General features: G+C 35.6%; 1 protein-coding gene across 1 annotated transcript in view; it reads right to left on the bottom strand.

Moving 5' to 3' along the window:
• The window catches only part of SCFD1 (sec1 family domain containing 1), a 44,609-nt gene that overhangs the window by 12,012 nt on the left and 12,285 nt on the right, over nucleotides 1-20,312 (bottom strand). Inside the window, exons 9-18 of the mRNA XM_030452471.1 lie at nucleotides 19,736-19,821; nucleotides 17,893-17,992; nucleotides 17,066-17,205; nucleotides 16,560-16,650; nucleotides 16,134-16,207; nucleotides 13,753-13,834; nucleotides 6,932-7,028; nucleotides 2,686-2,756; nucleotides 1,723-1,802; nucleotides 910-972 (exon numbers count right to left, since the gene is read on the bottom strand). Of these exons, the coding sequence (XP_030308331.1) occupies nucleotides 910-972; nucleotides 1,723-1,802; nucleotides 2,686-2,756; nucleotides 6,932-7,028; nucleotides 13,753-13,834; nucleotides 16,134-16,207; nucleotides 16,560-16,650; nucleotides 17,066-17,205; nucleotides 17,893-17,992; nucleotides 19,736-19,821 (884 nt within the window). The remainder of the gene's footprint in view (nucleotides 1-909; nucleotides 973-1,722; nucleotides 1,803-2,685; nucleotides 2,757-6,931; nucleotides 7,029-13,752; nucleotides 13,835-16,133; nucleotides 16,208-16,559; nucleotides 16,651-17,065; nucleotides 17,206-17,892; nucleotides 17,993-19,735; nucleotides 19,822-20,312) is intronic.

The following is a 20,312-nucleotide window of genomic DNA, read 5'->3' as shown; positions in this document are numbered from 1 at the left end:
ATATCCAATTTCTAGTAAAGTTGATGGCACTTTATCAAGTACCAAGACATTCAATTTGCCAGAAACATACCCTTCAAATCACACGTCAAGCAAGTGTTTGGGAATACACCTATTATGTAGCAGTAAAATCCTCACCTAGCATTAGGAGTCTTGAGTTCTAATCTTTAATCCATTGAACAGTTTACTTTACAACCTCAGTAATGCAAGGATTTGAGTGCTCCTTTAAAGTGGCAGTCCTAAGCAGCAGACTTAACAGAGGTGCTCAGTGTCTCCAAACAAATAAACTGTAATTTTTCTGGAATTCTAACCATACTGCATCACAGTTTCCTTATGACAGTGACAGAGCATTCCTGAAAGCAAAGTTGGAAATGAGGATTCATGGAAAAACTGCAGTCTCATCTTCCATCTTTTGCTTGGGATATATGTACCCTTAGCACAGTCACTGTATTTTCATGTCTTGAAATTAATAGCTACATATAACTACAAATAACTACAACTTTCAGGAAGCAGACAGACAGTCCAGGACATCCTAATGAAAAAACAATGTTCTTGCATTCCTGGCAGTGTCTAAGCCCCTTGAATATAAGGTGCTGTTCTTACACTGCTGCCTCAATCAGACTCAGCATTATGTCTGCTGTGGATCGATTTCCTGGTGCCAGGTTAATGTGCCAATGCAGATATTAGTGTATAAAGGTACTTTGTGTATTTAGTCACAGATTATTTATTTTCATTTGTGTAAGTCCTATGTGTTATTAAGGGGAGATGAGTGCTTGTGATTGCCTATAACAATTTTTTACAGACAGAAAAATGTCTTATTCTGGGCCTTATATACCACTAATCACACTTCTGGTACAACTAAAATAAGCTAAAAGAACCCAAAGGCTTGCAGAAAATTCATCAAAAGCATACCCCAAAGGTTTAGGTGTAGTGTTTCCATAGCTGGTTGGCGCTGAAGCCATCTTAGTAAAAGCCCTGTGAAATCAAGGATAGAAATCAAATGGCACATACAGTTACAGAATGTAGTATGTAGATATCTAGAAGTGAAGAAAATAAACTCTTCCAGAAAGTGACTCTTTATTACATGCATCCTTCTTGTCTAGAAATACCATAGTTAAGGAACTGTTCTTACTTAAAAAACAAAGACTTTATTTTCATAGAATCATAGAATTGGCTGGGTTGGAAGGGACCTCAAAGATCATCAAGTCCAACCCTTGATCCACTACTGCTGCAGTTAGCAGACCATGGCACTAAGTGCCACATCCAGTCTCTTTTTAAATATCTCCAGGGACAGAGAATCCACTACTTCCCTGGGCAGCCCATTACACCCTCTTTGTAAAGAAATTCTTTCTAATATCCAGCCTACCATGTAAAATGATAATAACTGGTGGGCAGCATAGATGGCCCTTTAGTATGAACCAAAATAAAGCCTAAATCAGCACAATTTTTAATTTAATTCAGTAAGTTGCTCCTGTCCTGGATCATTCAGTAAACCACTCAGTGTCATGTTCACTAGACTTGGCATTACTGGAGCAGAAATTAAAAAAAAAAAAAAAAAGATTCACATATATTACGGCAACATAGACAGCAAAAAATTATGCCAGAATGACTGTTTAAGGATAATTTATAATGTATATGAGAAGTAATGCATAACTCTTCAATAACAATGCTGGATTCTATAAAATTAGGTTTAGCCTCAAGAAGGAAAAAAAAGAAATTACTTACTTCCACTGTTTTATGTAGCTCAAAGGAGCAAGATTACAGCCTGCATCTGTCAATGCTTTTTTATACTGCTCCAAATCAATCTGAAATTATGAAGTGGAAAATTGCAACAGGATGAAACTACTCTTAAGCCTTTTTTATGTGGAAAGCCCTTTTATCTACAAAGTTAAAAAATAGTTATGAGTTTTAATCCCATCTCTTACCAAGCATGGAAATGTAACTTAAAATGCAATTTGCCATGAGCAGCTCTCATTAAACTTAAACTTAGAAGTATTTGTAGAACTAAATCTTGAGAACTTTCAGATACAAACAGCTTTTTGCATCAACATCTTCAAAAAACTGACAGAATACTCATTTCTGTAAAATGTCACAAAAGTAAATACTAAAAGTTAAGAGGATTTATTACAGATTTTTAAGAACACCCTCCCTTTACCTAATTCCTCATGTTTTTTCTCCCACATAATATTTCTACAGTACAAAGAAATCTTCCTTGAAATTAATCATAAGTTCAAAAGAAATATTAAGAAACTGTTTCCTGAATTATTCTGATATTGGCAAAAAAAGCATTTCTCCTTTACTCATCTGCTAGTCAACTCATGCTATTATTTTTGAGTATACAAGGGTAGAGTGAAGTCATATTAACATTGTTTTATCTACGTCTATTCAACAGCAGAGCAGAAAAATAGAAAACATTTCAAGATGTGTCTTGAAGAAACTCTGAACTAAATATTGCAAAATATAATCTTCTTTCTTACTAGTAATTCATATCCCTTGACATGGTTGCTAAAGCTTTGTAAGCAGATTCCCTGCTAATCGTACAAAATTTATTAGAAGTCTTTTTTTATTTCTTGGCCACTTGATACTTTGCTTCAAAGAGAAGCAAAAGTACCTTTTTAGTGCTGAAATGATGTAGAAAAATCCGGTGTGGCAGAATTTGGTGTTGGAAACTGTAAAGAACATTCATACCTCTGAAGGTGCCTGAGCTGCACTTATGTAATAGATGAGAAATAATCGCATTTTGTCTTCTGGAGTTCCTGCTGCAGTGAGAAGAAACAATGAAATAAAAAAACCAGAATTGTAACTATGCTGCTATGTTAATTGCTCTTCAGTAATAATAAACATGTACCTTCAAACCTTCAGTTATGGCAATAATTGCTATCTATAACCATAGCCTTGTTCAGTGTATAAAGTGGCAGAAGGACAATTTTATTAAAAGTTGGGTTGGACTGTCTCACTCTTTTTGCAAGTTTACTTTCACTTCCTCCTTTTGCTGGTTGTGAATATTTTTCTTCAAATAACACACAACTTGGCTTATGTAGTGGCATCATGTCTTATTTTACACGGGGATTGCAAGCATTAGCAGGGACTAAATCCATGAAAGAGGAGACTGAAGAAAAGTCATAACAGTAAAAGCCACAGCACAGTCTATTTTAGCTCTGTGACTGACTCATTGAAACACTTGAGAGCTGCAAAAGCACTTAAGTGAACTTTTGGTCACGAAAAAAATCCTGAAATTCCAACTTGCCTTCAGGAAGGATTTCACCTCCTGAATTATCTTTTATCACATTATTCATTGGGAAAAAACACTGCTACATATTCTTGGGAAGCATTATCAATGGCTATCAAAATTAATCTCTTCCAGATCGAATTGATAATGTGGGCACCCCTGTGCTACCTATAGACTATCAGAGAAGATTTTGAACACCTGTTAATCACCCTGAGTAAAGACCACAGTTTCTAATGAAAATTTCAGAAGTGCAACTTCTCCAAACAAGCATTTCAAATTCGTAATTCCAGTATGTCATTAAAAAAAACTTGTTACCTCTAGATACAGTACAGTATTTTATAAAAATTTACTTTCTCACATTAGTGGATAAGAAAAAAGATATTTTGCTGGTTTGCTTGTTTGTTTTTTGGTTTGTTTTGGGTTTCCCACACACGCAAACACTATGGAATGTGGATCATGTTAGCAGGGGATCATCTAATTTAATCTGCAAGTTATGTTTATATGTGAGCACCTATTTAGTTTGGCAGAAGTTAAGAGTAAGCACTGTCATGATGAACATTTATGACCTGGTACAACTTTTTCTGGGAAACAAGTTTTATTAGCCTTTACCAAATACCAGTAAGCCAGTGTCTTCATTTAGGCAGCTGGTCTATCACCCCATGACCCTTCTCCACCTGGGAAGGGGAATAAGGAAAAGGAAAGGAGGCCCATACAAAGGTTGAGAGCTCCACAATCCCAGCAGGGAACGCCAGATGTCAAACACTGTGAGTACCCAAGCTCCACAGAAAGAGCATAAGTCACAGCAAATGGGAGAGTAGATTTCAGGAATGAGACCCTCTGGGGATGGAGACCATTGAGGAAAGAGCCCTGTCTAAGCAAACTTTCCAAATTATAGTGAGCATGATGTTTATGGTATGGAATACTTCTGTTGGCCAGCCTGGGTCAGCTGCCCTGGCTTTTGCTCCTCCTAGCTTTAGCACCTTGCTAACTCAAAGACCTTGATCATTATGGAAAAAATAAGTGTTTCAAGTGTTATTGAGTCTGTTTCCACTGAATTGGATACTGCAATCTTCTAAAAAAATACTGTTTTCCTGAACAGAAAACTGATTCTATAGTTCTATCCCAATGAAGCCAGGACAGACAGAAGATCAAGTATTTCAGAAACTTCGCATTATCTAAATCAAAAGCCAGCTTTCAAGGTAGACATTCACTTGGAGTTCAATTAGATTAAAAATAGCACTTCAAACATTCTAAATATACAGTGTAACTGACTTGAGTTTCTGTAACTCACTTGAAAATTTGGCTTTCAGCTTGCTAGTTCATAGCTTGTTCCAGCACTTTGCTGATCACCAATTGGAATGTACTAGCACTCAATAGCATTTCCCTCGTTGGTTTATGGTCACCAGAATGTAAGTGGTCTCAACTTACACAAGAGTGTAAGTGATATTATGTCTTACTAAAAGAACAATTAAAAAAAAATTGTGATTGTATTGTGTGCACTTTACCAAAACTTGGTAAAACTACTTTTTTTGACAAAAGTATTTTACTCACTTTACTCAACTGACTGATGTAAACCACAGCTGTTGTAAGACCCAGGTCAGTTGCCTATAAAATGTTCACTATTTTTTTCTAGGCTATGGTCTGTGACAGCATAGAGGGGGAGACTGCCGAATGTTCTGAAGAAGGAAACTTAACTTGGTAATCCTAGAACTGAACGATTTTATTTTCCACTCAAAAAAACCAGGCAGCCTTTAGGACTACTGAGAACTACTAGAGTGATGTAAAGCCAGTAACTCCTGTTTCATCACTACTCAAGGATATAATGATATTCACTGAACTGGGAGGCAGCTAATAGTCCTGAGTGGTAGATTAGTACAACACAGCAGGAAATGGAAGGCTGATGCCTGAACTGCTAAGTGGTCAAGTTTAAGTGTTTTTGTGAAGAGCTCTTCTGATAACATAGGCTACAAAACAAGTATCCTCACAGATAATGCAAAGGAGTAGTTTACCACTGAAAGTGCTGGAAGACTTGACACAGTTTTCCTTCCAAATGATTACTGCTGGTACTTCTCAGTGAATTGCTGAGAAGCTGGACACTTTTACAAGATCACATGCCTGGAAATAACTGCCATGATTTAACTCAAGTCCTTTTGTTATATAAACTCATCTTAAACCTAAACACTGTGTGTGAAGTGCTCATGTGCTATTGTGGCTACCTGACCACTTAACTCCGGGAGGAAAATTCCAGTTTGGAAATCTATATCTAGGATATATCTAGTATAATAGGAATATTGATATGTCAGCTTTGGAAAACTGTTTCCTATATTCTGCAACCTAAAAATACATAGAAAATGTGGATTTGGGCACAACATAATTAACTCAGTAGGAAATACTAGCAAGCACGATTTCTTTTTTCATGCAAACACAAATGCTGAAATCATAATAGTACATAAACAGTTAATTCTGGATGTGGAAAGGGACTAGTTTGTAGTGATAATTAATAAAAGTACAGGTTATACATATTCCTATTAGCTTCACATAGCAATGAATGTCTATACTGAATTACAGATGGAGGCCTGACATTAGATTTCCTGAAATTCTGCTAGTTTCTAGACTAGTTCCAGTAGGAGATCTGTAAAATTTTAGCTCAGGCTTCTACCATCTGTGTACTATTTCTTCTACTGCCTTTTGATTCTCTAATACAGACACTAGTAAAATATTTTTTAAGATGTCAGCAGGATTTACGTATACTTTTTAAATAAATATGAATTATTATACTATCTCCAAGCAGACATAATGTCCAGTAAGTAGCTACAAGACTACAGTTGCATAAGCATGCAGTAAGAAAACATCTTAAGGAGCATAGTGGGAAAAGAGCAGGAACCCCACATCTCTAAAGGCTTCAGGTTTGACAATAAACTTGCCACTGCAGATAGGCAAGTGGTTATAACTTAAGTTTTATAATCTTGCTCTGCAGGCTATTTTGTTCCAGCCAGCTGGTATCAGATCATATTGAAATCCATCAGAGGACTGCGACATAATGTGAGAGGCTGAAATGAGAGCTGATGCTATGATATTGTGAAAAGCTGAGAACCCATTCTGGTCCACATCCTGGACCACAGGTAACTCCTGCTAATAGAGAATGTGAGAGTTACTAGTGTGTAAAGCTTTGTTATGCATGAACCACATCTGAAACAGAGCTGGGATGCAGGTGAGTCTCTCAGTTAATTGGCCAACTTAACTCTTGCTTCCTTTCTTTCACTTGCTCACATCCATAGTTACCTATGCTACAAGTCCTTGATCTAAAGAAATTCTATGAAATGCTCTTTTTCATTTTGTTCATGAGGTATTATGCATTATAAAACATGGAGTAGGATTTTAAAGAATCAGCATTGTTCAGACCAGACAGCTCCATCCTATACTAATAAATACTGGAGAAGCACGAGGGTTAAAATATTTTGACCATCTGAAGTAAGGATCTAGGAAACGATTTTACTGGAGCTGTAAAAGTTGCCAGTATTTTGAGTTATATACTCAATTGAAATACTAAACTCTAGGACTGCTATTGAAACTCAGTAAAAAGTTATCTTTAAAAGTCTTGCACAACTTGCATATAAGCTCTCTACCAACCCTGAAATCCTAAAAGGTACAGATTTATTGTACACCTTAACAAACTTTATACCAGTTCAGATTTAAAGTACTCACCATCTGGGTCAGAAATCATGTCCAGAAGAGATTTATCCAGAGTGGATTTGCTCATTATTTTTTCCTCATATTCAAAATACACATCCAACTTTCGACTCTGTTTAAGAGTAAGCATTAGGGTTAACATCTTAACACTGTGAAAGAATATTGATTTCCCCTTTAAAAAGGTGTATAGTTTTAATTATCAAGATTTTTTTTGAAAATTATTTAAAAATAGTATTTCAGTAAAAATAACTAATGCTTGCATTATAATATGCTTTTATTAACTCTCTCAAGATTGATCCTTATGTGATTTTCATATTAAAAATGAAAATGCATTTTAAACAAGGGATGTCTGACATGCAAATAATAAATTGGAAGAGGCGCTTTGTTTTCAACTATGGTTTTGCCATAGCTGAAAACTACACACCATCATATGTAGTGTTATGCTGTAATAAGACAAATTAATGTTCAAGTGAGTATTATGCAGCAGATTCCTAAGTAAAAAAGCCAGCATCCCAGAGAAGAGCTGATAACTGCCAACTTTAGCTGCTACTGAAATAACTACCTCATATCAAAGGCCTTCACACCAAAAATGAAGGACTTCATATTTACATTGCCTCACTAACACCAGAAAAGAAGTCTCATTATATAATGACACATGTAGATAACTCGTGAAATACTTTTGTAGGGAGGATGGCACAGGGACTGCACAAAACCAGTGAGGCAAAAGCTTTATGGAAGACATCACATGGCCATGCAGTTAATGACTGCTCTGCAATACATCTGCACAAACAGCCATGCTTTGCACTTCTCCACCGCTGTATCATGAACTTACAACAAATGCATTCCAAACATTACAATGTTACTCATTCCAAAACTGATTTAAATAACTCCAGTTACATCACAGATCATTAGGAGTGTTTGAACATTAATATGCAGCATCACAACACATGTTACAACTACTCATCTTAAAAATCCTAATCCAGTAACTAATTCCTGGTGTTCAGACACATTCAGTTAGGTTTTGGTTCAAAGAGGAGACAAGCAGAGTCGATCTCCACCTCATTACCTTGGGAGTGTTTCAGTTCCTGATCATGCCTGCTGCTGGGAGACTGAAATGCTATTACCAGGATGAGGTGAGAGTCCCCAAGGCTCTTCTTGGGTTGAGAGATTCAAGAAATTTTGCATGATAATGTTGAAGAATGCAAAACTTCTATGGCACCTCCTAACCCAGAGCAGTGGTTGTTGTAACAACACAAAAGCTGGCTTTCCTATGCTTCTAAATTCTAGTAAAACTATTTCTGAGACTGCAAATAAGGAAACAGAATTTTAAAACATAAGTTTTAATTGTCACTACCAAAAATAAAGGGGAAAAAAAAAGGAGGAAAAAAGGGGGTACTTTTCTAGCTTCAGGATATTGAGGTATTTCACCTTCTGAATCCTGTAAGTTCATCGAAAAAATAGTTTCAGTGTTGAAAGCCTTTGGCAATCATCTTATAATGTAGGTAAATATGTAACACTTCTATTTCTCAATCATTATCTCATGAACTCACTAAGAGCAGTTACTTGCAGAACAGCAAATTAATTTAAACTCTTTGTGGAAGCTTGCATTTACAGCTTACAAGTAAAATACCATGAAGAGTGCTCAAGAAATGACCACTCACTACTTTTAGGGGCAAAAGGTTCTCGTCTGTTGTTCGTAGTAGTGACTACAACTACATAAAAAAAAAAATTAAAAAGGCTAGAGTTACTTTCACACTGTATTTACCTACTTACACCTTGAGCTGGTGTTAGAAGAGTAGTCACAGCCAAATTTTGGTAGTTACATTACTGTAAAACCTTGGATTAATCCTGTATTTAGCCAAAATTAAACTGATTATCAGCGGTTGTTATACTAGTTTAAAGGCTGAACAGAACACAAGTACCAGCTTTTTTCCAAGTCCTTAATTCAGATGCAATTTGGTATCCAGCATGTCAGACACATTCTACGACTTCAATTCTACAGCATCTTGAAGATTATCTGCCTTACAGTTTACTTCTGTATATAGACAAAATGGTTGCAAAGAAACTACTACAATTTTTCTAGTCTTTCCATTACATTCACTTGATTGTTTGTTTTAACTACATTTGCACCTCCTTCCATGAAGCTAATTTCAATGTTTTCAAGCTAAATGTATTTTTCCCAGGACAAAAGGAATGCAACAAAGGACTTTGTGAAATATGGAAACTTACTAAGATAAATATATTGTTGTTGGATTTGGCAGTACCTATGTTATGTTAGCGAGTAATCTAGGACAAATTTATTCAGTTGCCATGTAAAAATGTACAACATTAAAAACAAAGATTCACTGATTCACTATATTTGTTTACATATAAACCTTTAAATAAAATTATGTTATTCAAACATGAGATTCTTTCACTTGTAAGAACAGATTCACAGTTTTTACTTACTTTGAGCACAAACGAGGTAAAATTCTACTGTACAACTTTAGGACTGTTTGACTGGGACTACTGAACAGAACAGACTAACCACAGCAAAGGAAACTCACTGGTTCCATATATTTGCTATACTTTGAGCCTAAACTGAAACATCAATGGTACATGTGCACACTCTTCAAAATTCTCAAGCATTTCTTTTGAAGTGTGAACTTAGCACTCTTCCAAGAAAACAACCCAAACAACCCCAAAACAAAACCTGAAAGTCCTAAAACTTCAGGTTCCGTACTTCTATCCACAATAGGGACATCAGAGGTAAGCAGCAATATAACGTTTCTGAGAGTCTCTTTTTGATGAGGCAAAAGCACAAAGTAAAGAGATGAAGCAATATGGTGTGGCTATCCAGCTGCTTCTTCACTAGATAACTAACGAAGCTTACAAGCAAGATATGCTAAATAAGGCAATACTTTCCTTAACCTGGATTGCCAGAAATTAGATGGACACCTAATCAAATTTCACACAGGTTACTGAATAGCCTTAAACACTACTCGTTACCTTTTGACAGACTTCCCAGATATGCCACATCAATGAAAGTTACTTCCCGAAGAGCCAACTTGTCTAAGGAGTGCTGATAAGAAGCAGATGTCCCATTTATAAATTAAATTTTGCACACTCAATGGCAGGCTCACAGACATGCCAAGAGGAAAAGCTGGGAAATAGGAGCTAAACAATCCTGTAGATTCAATAAAAAAGACAGCAAAGAATAGGTTCTTATGGGGGCCAAACTGGCAAGCAAGGTGAAAAAAATAATAATAAAAATCAGTAATAAAATCAAGATGCATTTATATTTACAGTTATTCCCTTTCTGCCTCCTGTTTTTGATTTCCTACTATGACATCTTGTTCCATGCTGACCCCATTCAGCAGACCTTTTTGGTTGCCAGTTCAGGGACAGGATCTGTATCACTGTGAAAGTGCTACAATTCAGCTTGCTTTGGCTTTTGTTTGTTTGTTTGTTTTTAATATATCTGTGAAAGCTTTCAGCTTAGCAACTTTAGAAACAGGCTGTTCATAAGTCAAAACTTATTTCAGGGAAAATTACCAGTGTGCATGGGAATCTCTGCCTGAGCAACATCCTTCAAAACAAACACAAATTCTTTCACAGAGAAGTGGAAGCAGAACCCATCAAAAACTCTTGGAAGGTATTTTTTGGAGATTCTCCTATCCCCTTTGCAGATTCTTCCTTTTAGTAAGACCGTGCAGAAGAAATTTTCTTAGAAATTACTAGGAGGAACTTCTCATCCATACTGACAGAAAACAAGCAGAAATAACAGCCCACCCAAATGAGTGAGGTTGGTCTGGTAACTGTAGTGTGCTCCTATCAACAGGAAGAGAAACCCTGAGAGAAAGCTGAAAGTGGCAGCTGCAGCCAGCTCCCTTTGACCAAACTGCAAGAAATGATGCCAGAAAGGTCACTGTAACTGAACTCAGAAAAAGCTCTTGTTTACTGCAAAGTTACTCAATTACCAGTTCTGAAATACAGAAAACCAGCCTGGACCACTGTAACATACATATTTCACGAACACATTCTGTAACCTTATTTCAAACACAGTAGTTAAAACAATAGAATTCCTACACAGAAAATGTGAGTTTGATAATCTGAAAGCCTACTGGCAATCTCAATAATGTAGTAAATCAAAGTATCAGGCCTTGAGATCAACCAAAACGGAGATGCGTGACAAGAAAAATATGTAGGAATTGAAAAAAACCAAAACTAAACCAAACAAGTGTAAGTAATACAAGAGAGTTAGCAATTCACAAAAAAACCTGCCACTTGAATTCATATGTACTGAATACCACTATCAAATCTACCACCTACACCTTTTTATATGCCATGTTTTAACATACTTCAGTAATCCTAATACTCATACTAGAATGACAAAGATAAGCATTACTCGAAACTCTAAAGCAGCAAGAAAGATATTGCTAATGCCAGTCTGAAATCTGTTATCTGTTGGACACAGTCCTTTAAGTCACCATTTTCTTCAGAGAAAAAAACCAAATCAATGGAAAACAGGGATGTGTTTGTTATAAGCACTGACAATAAGTACTCAATGGTTCACTTAGTGAAAAAAGCGATGCATTCTTTCCATTATTTCACTAAACATTTAGATATGCCAGAAAACTGCCAGAACCACTTTGTGATTAATTTCTGGTTTCCTCTTGCTGTGTTTTAGAAAATGATCCAAGAGAATGTGGAAAGCAGCTGTAAGCTGAACACTAAAATATGACCACAAGAAAATTAAATTCTTAGCCTATTGAAAGGAGGTCTCATAGCATTCTTTGCACTGATTCTCATATATGTAGTGAAGAAAAATAGTCGAATGCTAAATGTAATAAAAAAAACCTGTAAGGGACAATGTGAGCAGTATATTTCAAAATATGAATGTACTTCTAGATTATCTTAAAATTGAAAAAATCTGAAGAATTAGTGGTTCACTATCTCCCCATGCAAAAAAACGATTTCTTATTCTAATCTGGTTTATTAATTAACTGTACATAAAAACCTATTAACCATAGCCTCAAGGTGTCATCAGAATTTCTTTTAAAATTACCATCTTAGATACTGCCCTTTCTGAGAGTATTTTTCAGGAATCCAATAGGTAGCATATCATCCTGCACATTAAAATTCCACAGCATGAGACAGAAAGACACATTTTGTAACACTGAAGGCTGAAAGACAGGATAAAGAAACTGGAAGCAACTTTGCATTTATTCAGTGAAATGGCTTTAGTGTGGATAAATTCCAACAGAAAAACATGTGCTTCTACATCAGTTTAAGATAGTTCTGTAAATATGAAGATGAGATGAAGGAAGTGATTCTTTCTAAATTAAAAGTAAAGATGATACAGATGCACATATCATCAACATATTGGAGAAACTGCATGCTCATCTGTCTCAATCTCCTTTGACAGCTATACAATAACAAGGGAAGGAATATGAGCACTTTGCAATGCTAGAATTAAGAATCATTCATGGAGAAACAGATCACTACTCCCTGACAGCTCCCTAATAGCAGTCTCCCTCTCTGAGAAGGGAACCTAAGAGCTACTAGAGTGCTACAGCAAAGGGGCCCTAAGGTAATTCCTTCCACCTCTAGGTAAGAGAAGTGTGTCATTATCTCACCTAACAGAGAATGTACAAGTGCATCTGACTGACATCCATTGCTAAGAGGACACTGTTATTGCCATTCCACATTTTGCTTGGGCACCTGGTTTCCATCCAAAAAATAACACATAAAATACTACTCCTTTAAAATTCCCAGATATGAAAACTGAATGACTAATACTGCACAAGCACATAATCTAGCCTCTAAAGTAATGTCCCAAACACAGACACACACACACACACTTCTTCCTCAATTTTATAAATATGGAAAATTAATTTATTAATTAAAATTTGGAATTAATCAATTGTTCATTTATAGTACATTAAAATAATCAGAAGCAGTCATAACTGAGGATGGAGCTTATACACTTTAGAAACGTGACAGTTAAGATTCAAAACATATCAACTTCCATGAGTTATAAATAGCACAGGGTAAAATTTTCTAATTGATTTTTCAGTGAGACTTTGTGCTTGAATTACTTTCAAAACCATATTTCAGTGTGAAAGCCTCACTTAGAATTTCTGTTCTCATACTGTGAAAAAGATCCATCTTCTAATTTATTCTAGTAGTAACTAATACTGATGAAACAGAGACAGAAATAAATACCTTTGCTGTTTAAAGGCCCAAAACTGTCTCTAAACAGTTTCGCAGGCCTTTTTGGGCTTCACTGAAACTGTCAGCAAGTTGTGTGATACAAGAGCAGAAGACTTAAACAGGAAAGAGGACAAGCATCCTTCTGACGTGTTAAATTATGCAAAAGGCATCTAATACAGACCCTGCTGGAAAGCTCAGTTTAGTAACTCCCATATTACTGTCACACCTTTGGATATCATTTCCATTGGTGAACAGTAAACAGTATCCTCTTACAAACTCAAACTGCTTATATTGAAGTGCTAGCTTGCCATGATACATCCCTGAACACTTCCATCATGAACATATTTTAGAACAACTTCAACTCACAGTAAAAGCTGTGGTCATTATGAAAAAAAAAAAAAAAAGAGAGCATACCACTAAATAGTGGTACTAAAAAAAATTGATATGTTTGCTTTGTTTTCCATGAAGAGGCATTCAAATTTCATCCCATCTCACCATTCAACACTAAGTAACATCATACACTAATGTCTGTAAAGGTAGAACAATTGGAAGTATCACTTTCTTATCTTCACCTGCTCAAACATATTTCTCCAGGTAAGGAGCACTACTGATAGAAAACTGAAACCGGAGAGCAATCATACCTTTATATGCTCCAAAACAGCTGTTGCAACATTTGTATGAAGATCAATGAGCCTCTTCTTTTCCAGAAGTTCTGGAAGAGAGCTGAAGAGATTAAATACAAACTAACCTGCTGAGTTGCACTGTTAGTTGAATTGTGTATCGTAGACAGTCAGTACAAAAGAAATTATAGAATCATAGAACAGTTTGGTTTGGAAGGGACCTTTGCAGTTTATTAAAATCTAAAATTATAGAAAACAGTGGGATTGGGAACTAAAAAAATCACAAAGTACATTGGTACTGTGAATGTTATTAATGGGCAATACAGTAAAAACATGTTTTTTTACCTTGGCTAGCAAAAAATACACATAATATGAGTAATTTAATATCCCCATTGAAAGCTTGTAATCAGCATCTGCTTACCTAAACTACTAGTATTATGGTTTATATAACCAACATTTAGTTTATGTCTGATACATAAAAAAGTATCAATGTGTGCCAAATTATTTTTGCCAAACAATATTCAATTATGTAAAATAATTATCAAGTAATATTAAATAAGAATAGTATCTGTCAAATAAACAGAGAACCTTTGGATGTTCTGGAATTTGTCCCAGGTGTTCTGCACAGAACACAATCCTAAATGGAGAATTCATGATGGAAAGCTTTTCCTTTATGAAATAGGAAGCTGAATGGTTAAGTTTAGTTCATAGAAAATGTGTTACTTAAGGTGATGTGATGTACATGAATTTCACTGTCTGGTACTGGGCATCACATGTATAAAAGACTACTCAAGGTCTATACACTTTCACACTGGGAAGCACTCCAGACAGTCAGGGTCTTACTCAGTTTAATAATAAACAGCTGAGAAGGTGCTTAATGCCACTGACTGACTGCATGTCCCTGAGGGCCATGAGCTGTACCCTTCTGTCCTCCCTCCAGCAATTACAAAATCAATGTTACTGATGGTGATTGGCAATCAGTGACCTCATTTATAGCTTGAAGATGATTTGTACTGCCTTTGTAAAGGACTGCATTTAAAAAAACCAAACAACACAACAACCCAGGAAATCTGATATGTTGGAACCTGGTTTTCAATTACTTTTTCTTTCTTTTTATTTTCTACTTTTCTTTCTTTCTTTTCAATTACATTTTCTTAAAGACTAAGACAACTCCAAAGGGCATCTCCTTCTGGCTAGCAGATAATGGACAACAAAACTGCAAGGCCCAGTTTAATTCTTCAACTAGAAATATGCGTACATGGAAGGTCTTAATAGTGTTTGGATTTCTCAGCATAATCTTAAAGATTAGAGACGAAAAAATTGCAATAAATGAGTTTACTGTTATCCACTTTTCTGAACAGGGTACAAGATTTTCCTCAATTATGCTGAATTACAGTCATAAGGAGGCTACCTGAACAGTAAAAGTTCCTGGTGAAGCTTTAGTCATATGATTTTAATTCTTCTGCTATCAGTTTAAAGCTTTTCGTGTTTGTTACTTTCATACTTTGCTGCCTCAGCCTGAAAGCCAGCAACTTGCAAAGTACAAAACTTTAAAACTTCATAGGGGTGTCTGGAAACACCTGATTCCTTTTTTGAAACTATCTGATCCAACACTTATCCTTTGTAATTTTAATAAAACTCTAACTAGGCTATAGCATACCAAACAACTTTTGAAACTCACAGAGAGACAATGCAGACACACCTTGGATTTCACAGGACACTGGGCATATCACTTAATCTATCCTTGAAATAACTATTGTTCCTTCTTCCTTCTGACTGGGGTCTTAGCAAAAGGCAGCAAACTGAATCTGTCTCTTTCCCCAGGACATCAGTAGAATGAAAAAGTTATTTACAATGAGAAACAAGTCTAAAACTCAGACTTTCAGTCATCTTGTCATCATCCATGGTGGCTGGGTCTCCAAAAGCAGGGAAGTAAATTTCCCATGCAGAGTTCTTAATGACTATAATCTTGCCAACAGATGTTAAAGAAACTATATTAATAAAAATGTAATTAATTACACACTGTGCAAAGCAAGCAGATACTTGGAGGTGGATTTCAGTAACAATTATTTTACGGAAAGAATGCAGAAGAAGGTAGTTGGGTTCTTCTGCTGAAAAAGTGTAAGTAAATCTATGATGCACTTCAATTATTCAGCACTGCTGAGGGAACACTCCAGAGCTGTATGTAGAGGGCTCACACACACACAAGCTGTGGAAGTTACATCTGCAAGTATTTGTCTATGACACTGTGTTAAACTTTACTGTAGAGCATTTAAACTCAGTAATTTTGAACAGCCTGCTTTTAAAGCTATTTATGTCAAAGGATATTAAAAGTTAAATGTTGGAAAGAACTACAAATTGTTCCAAATTACTTAAACAATCATGTACTATTGATTGCTTACCTGACAGCTGAAGTCAGCTTAGCTGTATTATCAGAAAGCATACTTATTGCTCCTTCATCCTCCCCTTCTATGCCCTGGGTTTTGGAGAAGAGTTTGGAAATAGAAATAGTAATAATAAACACAAGGATCACACATGCAAACACAGTAATGCATTTTGAGTGCATTTCTCCTAACGGTATCAAAGTCTGGATTGTGTTTTACAGTTATTATGAAAGTTATATAAATGTAACACAAATAAACACAAGAAATTGAACCGTCTCATAAAATATGGCACTTTTAGTCCTGCTTTTAAGATTGTATTATGCCTAAAATTCAGCATATGCTGATAATTTGAGAAGGGGTATGGAAGGATGTGACAGAATGGGCTAAGCATCTCTGTGAGTCCAAATACGTTTTACATAAAACACATATAGGTGATAATCTTACCATTATACTTTTAAGTCTTTTGACTTCATCTTCTTGGGCTCTGTAGGACTCCAGTTCTTGCTGAACAGACTCAGCTACCTCTGGAAAAGGACTAATGCCACACTCTGCATTAGGCTCATTTAAACAAACAAACTGAACATCTAAAACTAGACAGGATGCATGATGAAGATGATAGTGAAAATGTTTTGAGAAATGTCAGTACACAAATCATGCATGGGTATCAAACCAGTGAAAATAATGACATCTTACTCTAGGTTTACTTCAACTTACAAAGATACCATCACTCTTTTCAATAGTTTTATGTAATTTTCATGAGAAAATTTTATGCTCTGTAACAAAAAGCTAATGTGCAATGTATACAGGCAAGCATCCATGCTTAACAAAAAAACCAAACCCAAACCAAAACCAAAAATATTTTCAAAGAAGCTTAAAGATAAAACTACCATAATATGAAGAATACTTAGAATTCTTATTGACTATATTAACTCTGTAACTATACAACTTACCTGCCCTTATGCTTTTGCCAGAATTTATCAAATGCAGTTAAATCATAGGACTTCTTATTTTTTTTCTTAGGTCTAGCACCTGCTGGAGAACTTTCCATTCCAGTTGATTCTTCCAAGCTAACTCTGTTCAAATGGAAATCCTAAAATAAAGGAACCTTATGTAAATATTTTACAGTTTTAAATTATTTAATCAGTCTTCTATCCTCAAATATTTTTTTAATAGTTTTTTTTTTAATTAGGTGAGTAATCCTTGCTTTCGTTCAAGGAAAATTCTACTGATGGTTTTATGAAAATAAACTTGAGAAAATAAAAGTGTCTTAAGGCTATCTGAATTTCAAAAAAAATTATTAAAACCCCCCCTGAAACTATTTTAGATCCCTCACAGTAGGGTCATATACCACTTGGTGTCACTAGTTTGAACACCTACACCACCTTGTGGAGTAAACCAGAAATAGCTAATTTTAGAAATTCAAACTAATGCTGAAATAGGTTTAAAAACTCCTTAAAAGTATTGATTTTTCAAAACTGAATTGAACTTAATGGAGTTCGGAGTTTACATAACATAAAAGATCAGGAACTATTGAAGAAAAATACCAGGATTGCTGAATTACCTATCTTTTGATAATCTCAAGATCTCAACTTTTTTAACTTCTTAGAAGTTTTTGCTAAATAAACCTAGAGAAAATCTTCCAAACTGTTACTTGCTAAGCAAATTTTAAGTGAAAAAGACAAAACAGATTTTCGATTGAGATAGTATCTGCTATTAAGTTTAATATTAAACTGAGTGAAAAACAAAGATTTAGTAACAAAATCAGATTTTCGCTTACCAGAACATCATGCACTAAAGCTTGGTATGTCCAAGTATGATGTAGAGGAGTTGCTAAATCTATGTTTCTGTCAACAAGGACTAACAGGGGCCTTTGGAAGCTGAAAAGATGACACCATATGAGTAGTTAGAACATGCTTTGAATATCCCAGTAACATGAGTGATACCAGCCACCTTCTACATTATATTTCAAGTTAAAAGTGATACTGCCCATGCAGAGTTCCTCCGACCTTCCACAAAGCATCTGGGGATGATCACTACCCAAAATGTCATCAATAGCTTTTTTAGTAGTGATTCAAGTAATTTTTATTTTTTTTTTTTGTACTAAGTGAACACCCTGTACTCAGCCCTGGTGAGGCCACAGCTTGAGTCCTGTGTCCAGTTCTGGGCCTCTCAGTTCAGGAAGGAGATTGAGGTGATGGAGCAGGTCCAGAGAAGGGCAAGGAGGCTGTGAAAGGATCCAGCACAAGTCCTGTGAGGAAGGGCTGAGGGAGCTGGAGGTGTTCAGTCTGGACAAGATGAGGCTCAGGGGAGATCTCATCACTCTCTACAACTCCCTGAAAGGAGGTTTCATTGATATTTAATTCTGTGGAAAATGAATGCAGACACGTCTAAATGTCTTGAGTTACGATTACATGAAAAATGTATAGTGAAGACAGGAAGGCTGTGAATTAACAGAATATTATTGCAACCATTTCCCTTAAGCACATTAACTCTACAGTAAATTGCAGCTGAATTACAGTGTATTTGAACAGAGTAAAAGCATATTAATTCCATGTTCTGGATTTCCTTGCAGTATTTCCACATATATATAGTCTCAAGAGCCTTAGTCACCTGATTCTGAAAACCAGACTAAAGATCTGAAGCCTTTTAACTGGTTAAAGGTTCTCATGCTTCTCTTCCCTTGCATTTTGATTTTCTGAGGCCAATGATAATATACTGTCAGGAAAACAAGCCACCTCTCTAAAGGAAAAACAGTGGTTACAACTCAGTTTCCATAAAAATGAAGGAACTGGCATTTCAAAGCTCTTCTCTCTTCAATCTCATTCCATTTTGCCAGTCTTGATGTTTTTTGAGTCTTTTATCCAAGTTCTGTTTTTAGTTTGAGAGAAAAATTTTAAGAGACTATTTTATATCAAGACAGAAGATAAAAATTGTTCCCTTCAGCTACAGTCTTTCCAATGCATCTCCTCAACATTTTCATGTATAGTGTAAACCTATGTAATACACTTTCCTAAGGCAGCATGTGGAGTATTTAACTATGTGGGAGCAACAGCACACATGGGAGGAAAGCACCCAACATTGTCTTTCCCCCCAAAAGGTTCCAAAGGTCATGACTTAACAATCCTTTATCCATTTAACTATCTCATTATCCAAGTGGTAGTCCTCATGCAGTCCTCCTCTGCTAGATACAGAGAACAGCTGAGAAACTACAACTGGTAACAGGCTCACAAGTGAGAAAATGATCTTGCTTTTTCATGGACTGAATGAAGGTTGCTAATGGATATGTTCAGATATCCAACTGCATACTGTGGTCCTTTAAACTGAGTGTATTTGCAGGAGCTTGGCTCTTGCTGGGTTTAGAGGTTGAAAAAAATTGTCTGGTTTACTAAGTAATTTTTGTCTCACTGTTCTAGGGCTGAACACTGATAAGCTAAAAAAGTTTTCAAACTGGTTATGCAAAGAGATTGGAAAACCCTTTAAGAGTATATAAATTCTTAGAGAATTTGAACCAAATTCTTGTAAATACAGTTTTCAGTATAGTGGTGAATTATCCTAATGAGGTATTTCAGATAACTGAAATACAAAAAAATAAAAATGCAGAGTTATTACTAACACCATACCTGAATTGGCCAGCTCCAAGTGTGTCACCTGTAAAAAGACTGTTTCTGGCATCTCTTAGATTCTCTCTCAGCTTCTTATCTAATTTCTGAGGGGAACAAAAAAACAAAACAGCTTTTAATAAATTAATGGTTTTCTAATCCTTTTATATGATGAACATTTAAAGATCCATTGTGCTGTTTTTGTAGTTTATAAATGTCTAAGCTGCAGGAAGTCTAGGTCTACTGTACATGGGAAATGAATAAATAAATTTCTTCTATTTTCTCCCTCCAGCATTCATATCTATATCCAGGCCTATACAGAAGATGTTTCCTTTATGTCCACAATCTCCTTCTGGGCAATTAACACGCTCTATTTAAACGTGCAAATAGAAAACACTAGTAGAAGGCACTGTATATATAGCTTAATGGTTGTAATTATAAAGCCTGTCAGAAAATCCTTATAAACTCTAGATGAGGAATGATTATTTATGCTTAAGTTTCTCATCAGTTTATCATCACATATTACATTTTCTACAGATGGGTTCTATGGATCTGAAATCAGACAGAAAAACTGGTATGACTCCTTTCCAGTTTTATT

The sequence above is a fragment of the Calypte anna genome, chromosome 5A (genome assembly GCF_003957555.1).
Source record: "Calypte anna isolate BGI_N300 chromosome 5A, bCalAnn1_v1.p, whole genome shotgun sequence".
NCBI lineage: Eukaryota > Metazoa > Chordata > Aves > Apodiformes > Trochilidae > Calypte > Calypte anna.
This window is presented reverse-complemented; position numbering and strand designations above follow the sequence as displayed.